Genomic DNA, 10513 nt, shown 5'->3' on the forward strand with positions numbered 1-10513 from the left:
AAAACAAATATTACTCAATTCGACAAACTCTTCGAAAAAGAAAATGACAAATTGGCAACTGAGGCACGTGTCACAATATGTTTGCAAATGTTACCTCTCACAGTTATAAAGGTAGCAGCAGTAGCAAGTGTTGCTTCTCAGCTTCAGCTTGCAGGTTTTGCCCGACGAATCACACGTTTCCTGCAAGTGCGGTCAATTCAAGGCGTTATTGTTCAAAATCGGATGAGTTGCATACGGTACACGAATACGAGCAATTGTTAGCGTCATTTATTGTGTTTCTTAAGTAACTGCAGTAAAGCCATTCGACCACTAGAGGTCGCTAAATTAAAACCGTTGAAAAGAGCTTGGCGCGTACTGGCATTTAGTGTAGTCTATAAATTAGTATGTGTTATAAAATGTCGCTCTTTTTTTGGGGGGGGGGGTGTCAAAAGTAGAATTGTGTCCTTCGGTATCTCTCATAAACATGCAATATTCCATATGCTGTGCCTGTTGAGAGAACAGGTCACCAATAGAAAATATCTCAATAGCTTGCGTGACGTCAACGACAACCGCTCACCTCAGTGTAGTAGCTGTTAAAAGCATAGCCAGAGCCGCTGGTGTAAAACTCACACATGTCCTCTTGCAAAGGTCGAATGTCCTGTGGGAGGATTACAAAAACAGAGACAAACTGCATTAAAGTCTTTCCCAGGGGCGCCGAGAGGGGTGGGGGCAATGGCGCAGCGGTCCGAGGGCATCCACCTGACACATTTTACAGGCATGTATCTTGTATTCGACTGGATGAATAACAATAATAATAATAATGATAATAAGATGTTGTGCTTAAAAACGCAAATTAAAAGACTTAAAACAATTGCATTGAAGGGCATCAATTTAGAGAGTCTCAAATTAGGGTTTTAAACCAGCGTTAAGGTTTCAAACTATAGGGTCACAAGCGATGATAGAGTTTTAAATGATGGTTGCAACCATCAGAAAGTGTGACCTCAGGTTTCAAGATAGAGGTAGTAGGGTTTCAAATGAGGATTTTTTTTCAAAGTAGGGTTTTAAACTGGATTTGGGGCTTGAAAGTAGGATTAGGGTTTCAAATTAGGGTTTTAATCTAGGGTTGGGGTGTCAAAATAGGGTTTTAACTAGGGCTAGGGTTTCAAATTTTGGTTTGAAACTATGTTTAAGGTTTCAAAGTTGGGGTTTAAACCATGTTTAGGGTTTCAAATTGGGGTTTCAAACTGAAATTAGGGTTCCAAAGTAGGATTTTTTTTTCAAAGTAGGTTTTTAAACTGGATTTGGGGCTTGAAAGTAGGATTAGGGTTTCAAATTAGGGTTTCAAATTTTGGTTTAAAACTATGTTTAAGGTTTCAAAGTTGGAGTTTAAACCATGTTTAGGGTTTCAAATTGGGGTTTCAAACTCAAATTAGGGTTCCAAAGTAGGATTTTTTTCCTTCAAATTAGGGTTCCAAAGTAGGATTTTTTTTTCAAAGTAGGTTTTTAAACTGGATTTGGGGCTTGAAAGTAGGATTAGGGTTTCAAATTAGGGTTTCAAAGTTGGTTTCAAACTATGTTTAAGGTTTCAAAGTTGGGTTTTAAACTAGGGTTAGGGTTTCAAAGTAGGGGTTTAAACCATGTTTAGGGTTTCAAATTGGGGTTTCAAACTCAAAAAAGGGTTCAAAAGTAGGATTTTTTTCAAAGTAGGGTTTTAAACTGAATTTGGGGCTTGAAAGTAGGATTAGGGTTTCAAAGTAGGCTTTTAACTAGGGCTAAGTTTTCGAATTTTAGTTTTAAACTATGTTTAAGGTTTCAACATTGGGTTTTAAACTATGGGTAGGGTTTCAAAGTAGGGGTTTAAACCATGTTTAGGGTTTCAAATTGGGGTTTCAAACTCAAATTAGGGTTCCAAAGTGGGATATATTTTTTCAAAGTAGGGTTTCAAACTGGATTTGGGGCTTCAAAGTAGGATTAGGGTTTCAAATGAGGGTTTCAAAGTAGGGTTTATCTAGGACTAAGGTTTCCAATTTTGGTTTAAAACTGTTTAGGGTTTCAAAGTTGGGTTTAAAACTAAGGTTGGGGTTTTAAATTTGGGTTAAGATTTTAAGGATTGGGGTTTAAACCATGTTTAGGGTTTCAAATTGGGGTTTCAAACTCAAATTAGGGTTCCAAAGTAGAATTTTTTCAAAGTAGGGTTGCAAACTGAAGATGGGTCTTGAAAGTAGGATTAGGGTTTCAAATTTGGGTTTGAAACTAAGGTTGGGGTTTTAAATTTGGATTACAATTTCAAAGCTGGGCTTTAAACTAGAGTTAGGGTTTCAAAGTAGTTTTTTTAAATTAGGTTTAGGGTTTTAAACTAGGGTTTCAAAATCATCGGCCGTCTTCCTCGTGCTGCAGCAAACGATCCCAAATGTTTTTTTCTCCAGTCCCGCATGTTTACAGGTTTCCCTTTTGGCGGACGTGCCGGCACATTAGCGTCAATGCAGACGTTTTGCGTCAAACGCTGCGGATCAGCAGCGAGCCGCCTGCAGCAGGACGATACGACGAACGGGCTCGTTAAATGATTTCATTGTGTGAGGCTTGAAGGAGCAATGAATATAAATTCTCTTGTCCTGCGAGGTCTCTGATAGCGTTCGTGATCAATATCGCCGACTGCGTGCCAAGAGCTGGATGGCTTTTTAAACTCCGCGTCGTCCATCCACACTCATTCAAATGTATTTGATATTTCACTGCGGGTTAATGGGCCGTACTGAGCTTTGCTCATTTCCAGGTCCTCAACTGAGAATACAATTATGTTGCTGCACTGTATACATTTCGCGTGCAGGACAGGAAGCGAACTGTAATTAAACTACACAATAAAATAAAAAAACAGACATTAATAATGCAAACTGTTGCATTTTTTTTTTTTTAGGCTGATTTTTTTTTTTTAGAATGCAAATTGATGACAATTTCTTGTCCTGAACCACAACCTGAAAACTTTTGTTTTTCACGTGCAGCGTGGAATATTGATTCACACGCGGACATTTTCCCGTCTTTCTCATACTCACAATAAATTCTGATGCGATGATCCCGTCCACGATGGCGCAGAAGAAAGACGCAATAACTCCAATGCTGATGAAGATGATGGCCGCCATCAGCTTGAAGAGAAAACGTGCGACGAGAGAGAAATGTGTCATATAATCCGGAAAGTTCCGCGGCAACAAAAGCAAAATTACTTTGAGTTCGTGTTTGGTCAGTCAAACATATTACACACACAGATAGTATTTGATGATATTTTGGTCAATGTTATGATTCATGTTCTCAAAAAGTGACAACGCACGCACACACACACACTTTGTTTAGAAGCCCCAGCTGCCCTGTCACAGATGTCCCATCATAAACTTTGTAATAACATTTACTGTATATCATTTAATGTCATTGTTCAATCACTCCACCAGGTCAGTGACTCATCTTTTTATTTTGTTTTCTAATTTACTTTACTTACTACTGCTGTTATTCATTTTCCGAACACAGTCAATCGCCAATTAAAAATAAAAAAATGATCATTTACCATCACCGTGCTTGCGACTTGTCAAGGGATCATCAGAAGTCATTACATCCCAGCTGTATTAACTGTTGTCCTAATGTTTTTTTTAACGAAGCCTTTTAACTCATTTGCTCCCCAAAACGTAGAAATGTGTTCTATTTTAAATATGGCCATGCTCCCCAAAAACGTATTTATACGTTTTTAAATGTTCTTTTATGCTAGAGCCTACAGAAGGCTTTGATGCAGCCTCTCAACTGAAGAGAATGCTTGAAGCAATGGTAGTTATTTAAAAAAAAAAAAAAAAAAACGGCCAGCAGGTGGCAGCAGAGTATAAGAGATCAACCAGGGCCATGTTGCAAAAAGCTATTTTCCCCAGAATAATGATGAAACTATATTCTAATGCGAATTGCTGCAAAAGGGAAACACATAGAAAGAAGATACTCTAATCTTTCTTTTGGTAGGTTCCATGTTTTTTTAGAACACAATATTCTGTGGGCCTTGCAAAATCAGTCAAAATCTAGTAACCCTGACCCTAATGGCTGCTGAATGAGTTAAATCTATTAGTTATTAGTATAAGTCATATTTTGGGTTAACAAAAAAATAATTTAAAAAGACTGATCGTTATTTTAGGATTAGTTGCATTTTTTTTTCAATCCAACTGTAAATCTGGCAAAGGGATTTTGAAAATGTTAGTGCTTCTGCATATTGGTTAAGTGGAAAGCGGCCAATAAAATAAATAATAATAATGATAATAATAATAATAATAATTATTATAATGCATTCGATTTATATGACGCTTTCTCGTTTTATTTTGCACACTGAAAAAAAAAAGACTCTCCGGTTTGTCTTTTGCAATTTGCATGTTTTCAGTAGACAGTATCACATTTCATGGCCGTAGGAGAGAAAAAAAGAAGAAGAGTGTGCCAGAAAAAAAAGATAACGTACTATAATTCATTAGTGGCAATCTAATGACAAATCTTTATTGAACTTCTTTTTTTTTTACCATCCCTAATGTTAATGTTTCAGCAGCTCTGCGTGGCTTTTTATTCACATTTTTCTTTTTACATTTCTCTTAGACTGCAAAACTGACGGTCAAGTTTCAGTAGTTAATTTTGTCCATATTTTAAATATTACTTTTACATCTGACTTCAGCATAAATATTTACATGGTAAGTGGTCAATTTCATCCTCATCATCATACTCCTCTTATGTCAGTTGATTGCAGCTGTGTATCTTACACACAAAAAAAAGAATAACACAAATGGATGACTGTTGATTGATTGAAAGCACATAATAAAACACGGAAGAAACATAGAGCCCCGCTGAAAAAGAATAACCATTTTCTTGGCGGGGTTTTTATCTGCCCACAGCCCAGACGCTCCACTTCATTAGCTGTTTAAATGCCTCGACTTTTATGGCCTCCGAGCGGGAGATGAGGCCGGCAGCTCAGACAATACAGCCTGACAAATGCATGACTTCACATTAGCTTAGCACCAGCTGTCAGGACATAAAACACGTCCGCGCGCTCCAAACGCAGCCTTTAATTGGCCCTCGTGTGCAACAAATGAGCGATGCAAAGCAGAATGTAGAAAGAAGTAACAAGTGCAAGCTGCCTTGAGAAAATCGCATCTTGTACGCTGTGCACCTAAAGTCACTACAAGGTCTTTTTTTTTGCAGCGCTCACTGGTCCAGTGACAGAGCACCACAGCACACTAGTAATAAGAAGCCAACATCCCATTGCCTGTTGGTTAAAATACGATAATGCTCTCCATGCAGCAAGGTGACCGGAAAGGCTTTTGTCTGTGAAATATAGCGCTCATGTCCACAAGAGCCTTTTAGAGGTGAGAACAGAACACCAGTTTGGTGAAGCGTTTAGTCATAAAGTAAAAGTCGCCGTGTCTAAAAGGGGCCAGCAGTACGAGTTAAAATGGAGGCACGTGCAGTTTTCCCTCTACAAGTTGATGAACTGAGTACATTTTTGCATATTCATTTATGTTGTATCCCTCCAATACTTTGAATTATTATGATGGTAAATGACTGCAGAGAAGGGTAGAGGTGGCAAATCCAGGTCCAGAAACTAAAAACCCTGCCACAGTTTGGCTTTAGCCCCAGGCGCTAGCTAGCTAGCTAGTTCCCATGGTGCTTGTTTACCTTTTAGGGAGCTAGCTAGCTAGCTAGCTAGCATCGGGTGCTAAAGCCAAACTGTGGCAGTGTATTTACTCTCTGGACCTGGATTTGCCACCTCTGAAGAAACATTCACAGGACATATCATAGTTTATCATGACTCGCAAATTTGGCTGTGTCTGAAATAATTATGATAAAAGTGTGATTGGAAACTATAGGATAATCTGATAAATACTGTAAAAACGGCTAACACTGCGGATGAATCGGAGGTGACTCAAATACTGGCCAATTGGCCGTTTAAAGGGAAGTCAACAATATATATGTTATGTGTGACTTTCCTAGTCTAAACATGACAATCTAATTAATATTACATTGTGGCATAAGAGTTATGAAGCAAAAAGCCAGCCATTTTCATCCACTTCAGAGGGCGGCCATTTTGCCAATTGATGTTGACTGAAGATGACATCAATGTTGCTCAGGGCTTAGGCAAGGACCAATCACAGCTCACCTGTTTTCTGAATTTGAGCTGTGATTGGTTGTTACCTGAGACCTGAGCAACTGTGATGTCATCTTTAGTCGACAGAATGCGGAAAAAATGGCTGCTCCCAGGCTTAGATGGATAAAAACGGCTAGATTTGGCTGTTTAACTAACATTAGACGAACACAATATTACCCGGAATTCCATATTTAGACGAGTGGGGCTGCATAGAACAAATATATATATATATTTTTTTAAACAAACACATTTTCCCATTTGACTCAGAATGCAACATAACATATTGTCATTTTTGACTGGTTCGTCTTCATTATGTCTGCCATTTGTATGTGCACTAGGGTGCATAAAAAAATATTCTAAAAATCTTTTTTTTTTTTATACGGCTGGGAGCCTAAAGTGTTCCGATATATCTAGAAATTACACATGCAAAATATTTCTTCAATATATGATGGTTTAGGGGTGCTACCATATATATATATATATATATATATATATATATATATATATATATATATTTTTTTTTTTAATTATTATTATTTTTTTAATTGTATTTATTTTTTTACTATTAGTAAATTGTGGTCAATGGGTGCTATATATACAGTATAATCGTGCACATTTGTGAAAGCTATTCGATGCCTGAAAGTAGGAATATTTGGTCGGCTACCACCTTGCTGTTAGCCAGCTAACGCTTGCTAGCAACAAACAAAAGGGAGTTTGCAAACTTGGATTCCTGGACTTGGACCTGAGAGGTGAACTAGCTTAGCACTAGCTCGGATTAGGCTAGTAGCCACGTAAATGATTTAAAAACACTAAAGAGATAAAGCATAATTTGTCACGCCTTTGGAGTTTGCAAATTCGGATTCCGGACCTGAGAGACGAACTAGCTTAGCGCAAGCTAGGATGAGGCAATGTGGCCAGGTAAATTGATTGGAAATGAAACCAAAGAGAAAAGCAGAATTTGTACTGCCGTTGGAGAAGTAGAAAAATGTGTGATTAATTCGTTTTTTAAAAGTTAATCGTTTGACAGCACTAATAATAACATTTAACATCAACTTTAAAACTAACCTTGGAGGCAATGCAAAGACTGTGGTGATATGATGGATCATTTTGGTTTTGTCTATTTAATTTCTATCCCGTTTGTCCTCACGAGGCCCAGTAGTTGTGAAAGAAGAATTTCCTTACTAAATGTGTTCTGTACAATGAAATAAAACATGAGATATTTGGTAATCTGGTGTGTTTTGTACTTCAACAGCACCTCAATAGACAGATATACGTCTAAAAAGGCTTTTATCGTTTTCAAACTTTTGCTCAGCTTTTTGGATCAAACACTCGACACCGACAAGCGGATCCCGCGCTGCCACACGACACCGTCAAGTCCGCCATGAAAAATTCACTACACACACACTTGGCCGCCCTCACCAGTCATGAAGGCAGCAGCAAGAACGTCGAATAAATAAATATCTCGAAGCATTTCGGTGAAAGTGTTTTTTTTTGTTTTGTTTTTTTAACCAGAAATAATGTTGCATTATTACGATCAACTTTTTTAAGAGAAGACAGGTGAAGTATTTGTCACTGATTTATTATGTAAGGGGAAAAAAAAAATCACATTTGTGTTCCTCTTATTACACAACCAGGCACTTTGGCTGTGCGGCTGTCTCAGCAAACAAGCAATGCTAATTCAATTTCTGTTTTTGCCACCGAAATACAGAACCAATCAGAATGTCCGCGACTGACCACAAATGCAGTCATGGACAATGACCAGCGCCCAGAGAGCAAGAACGCATTACAGAGTAATCACATTTTTCCGCCTGTCAACAATTTTCCTGTAAAACACACAGGTAATGACAGGAAACAGAAGCTTTTACTGTATAAATGGCACATGTATCCTTTATTGGTCTCTCCATCGCATTTGGACATTTTCGGCATACTGTTAAGGGGGAAATGGTCAACATTGGAATTATAAACGTGTAACAAGGATGACAACGCTTACCATAGGCCTGCGGTTTTCTACCAGGTGGATGCCGACGATGCCCAGAAATGCCCCAAAACTCAACTGGATGGAGACAGAGCGCCCATTTTCTCATTCTACAAACTCGGGTAGGACTGTAAAGTATGAGCATGAAGTGCTTCGCCACTCACGGTGATCCCGGGGTAATATCCAGCCACCGGAACGTTGTCGGTGCGAGTGGCGGAGATCAAACCCACGGCCAGGACCACCAGAGACAGAAACAGTAGAGCCACAGTCACCCACAGGGCTGTTTTCTTCCTCCGCACATACGCAACTGTGGAAGGGAGATGCTCTTGAACAAGCATGGCATTCTTTATTCTTCTATTATTTTTGTGAAGTTGTTTTTTTTGTGTGTGTGTGTGAGATAAAAACAAAGACAGCAACAAAGTCATAAAATCGCCACACACAAGATTTATAATAATGGACACAAGATGTGCAGTGTAATAAATCTTGATGTGTTTTTGCAAGTTTTACTCTCCAGGCTGCTTCCTAAATGATAATTTAACTGCGCCGAGCTTCCATTTTGGTCATTTAACGCATTCACTGCCATTGACGACTATAGACGTCAAAAATTCTATTTAATTATTTCTACGAGTTAAACTTTTTTCCCCACTTTTGTTAACAAGAGTATGAAAACCTTTTTTTTTTATTGTACATTTAGAACAGATATGAATTTTTTGATCAATTGCGAGTTAACTACTGAAGTAATGCGATTAATTAGGATTAGAAACTTTAATCGCCTGACGACCCGAATTTTTAATCATATTTTCTTTTTTCTTTATTCACTGCTGTTGACGGCTATAAACGTCAAAAATTAATTTGAACTATTTCTATTAGTTTCACATTTTTTTCCACTTTTGTTTACAAGACTATGAAAACCTAGAAAAAAATGTATTGTACGTTTAGAACAGATATAAAATTTTAAAATTTGTGATTAATCGTGAGTTAACTATTGAAGTCATGCGATTAATTACAATTTAAAAAATGTAATCGTCTGATGCCCCTAATTTCTTAATATTTTCTTTTTTGTTTGATGACTTAATTATTTAAACTCAATATTAATCACAAATTTTATATCTGTTCTATATATAAAATAATTTTTTTCTAGGTTTTCATACTCTTGTTAACAAAAGTGGAAAAAAATGTGAAACTCATAGAAATAGTTCAAATTAATTTTTGACATCTATAGCCGTCTACGGCAGTGAATGAGTTAAACACTGTGGCGCCCTATAATGTAATAATTTCCTGTAAATTTAATAAATTTGCACTTAACTTGACCAAAAATGTAATCATTTCACCAATAATGTAAAAGAGAACATGTACATTAAACTGTAACATTCAGCACTCCCAGAAGTCTTTGAGGCAGAGCCGTTTTAATTAAGTGGGCGGAGCTTACTTTGATTAACTCTCTGCGATAAACTCTGTCAATTAACTCCAACACTGACCTTCATTTAAATCAGACAGTGTTAAAAATACACTATGGGAGTTGAAATTAACTCGGAAAAATTTTACACCAAAATTTTAACATTCCGATTCTCAAAACACAAAATGGACTGAAAAAAATCTACTTAAAATGAACAAATATGCATGTCAAGTTTTACATGCTCAGATATAAGGTAAAAAAAAATCCCCATTAATGTTTTACATTATCGACAAAACTGCTATTCAACATCAGTCAAAACTTTTAATACATAATTGGTAATATTTTTGCATTATTGGGTTTCACTACATTTTTTTATCGAATTTTGTACATTAGTACATTTTCAGGAAATTATTACATTATAGGGTGCTACAAAAGCATTTGCTTTCAACGGAACTCCTAATAAATATGATTTCAATCTTATAGTCGTCACTCAGAAGAAATGTATGCGCAATCAAAACACATTCCCAGTCAAGTAAAATTACTATTACATTAATTTTACTTAATTAAAAAAAAAAAAGATTAGAAAAGTACTTGCAGTGTTGATATGCAAATAAATGTAAAAAAATATCATACCTTCTGGATCCAAGATGTCTGCGTCTGATGGCTGAATGGTCTGACGAGCTTCTGGATGTTGCATTTCGACTCGAACAAGATGAACGAATAAAGGAGGGAAAATACAATCTCGACAAGCTCGCTTGTAGTTTTTTTTTAGATAGCTTATTTTCTTTTTTTTTAATTCACCGCAGCTACTGCATCCTCAGAAGAAGTGCGTGCTCACAAGCGACACATGATACACATTCAAACATGTTGGCCCCCAAAAGAAGTGTTTACCGTAGCTGAACCTGAGCTCAGACGTCTCAACTTTGAGAGAGAGAGAGAGAGAGAGAGAGAGAGAGAGAGAGAGAGAGAGAGAGAGAGAGAGAGAGAGAGAGAGAGAGAGAGAGAGAGAGAGAGAGAG

General features: G+C 37.2%; 1 protein-coding gene across 1 annotated transcript in view; it reads right to left on the reverse strand.

The window, feature by feature from the left end:
- tmem255b (transmembrane protein 255B) overlaps window positions 1–10403 on the reverse strand; it is a 13082-nt gene extending 2679 nt beyond the window's left edge. Inside the window, exons 1-6 of the mRNA XM_086071714.1 lie at window positions 10129–10403; window positions 8264–8406; window positions 8115–8177; window positions 3027–3116; window positions 557–637; window positions 95–180 (exon numbers count right to left, since the gene is read on the reverse strand). Coding sequence (XP_085927840.1) covers window positions 95–180; window positions 557–637; window positions 3027–3116; window positions 8115–8177; window positions 8264–8406; window positions 10129–10192 — 527 coding nt within the window. The 5' untranslated portion in view covers window positions 10193–10403. The remainder of the gene's footprint in view (window positions 1–94; window positions 181–556; window positions 638–3026; window positions 3117–8114; window positions 8178–8263; window positions 8407–10128) is intronic.
- Window positions 10404–10513: the final 110 nt, after the last annotated feature.

Source organism: Leptonotus elevatus, chromosome 3, assembly GCF_054856555.1.
Source record: "Leptonotus elevatus isolate MCC_2025b chromosome 3, RoL_Lele_1.0, whole genome shotgun sequence".
In the NCBI taxonomy this organism is placed as follows: Eukaryota; Metazoa; Chordata; class Actinopteri; order Syngnathiformes; family Syngnathidae; genus Leptonotus; species Leptonotus elevatus.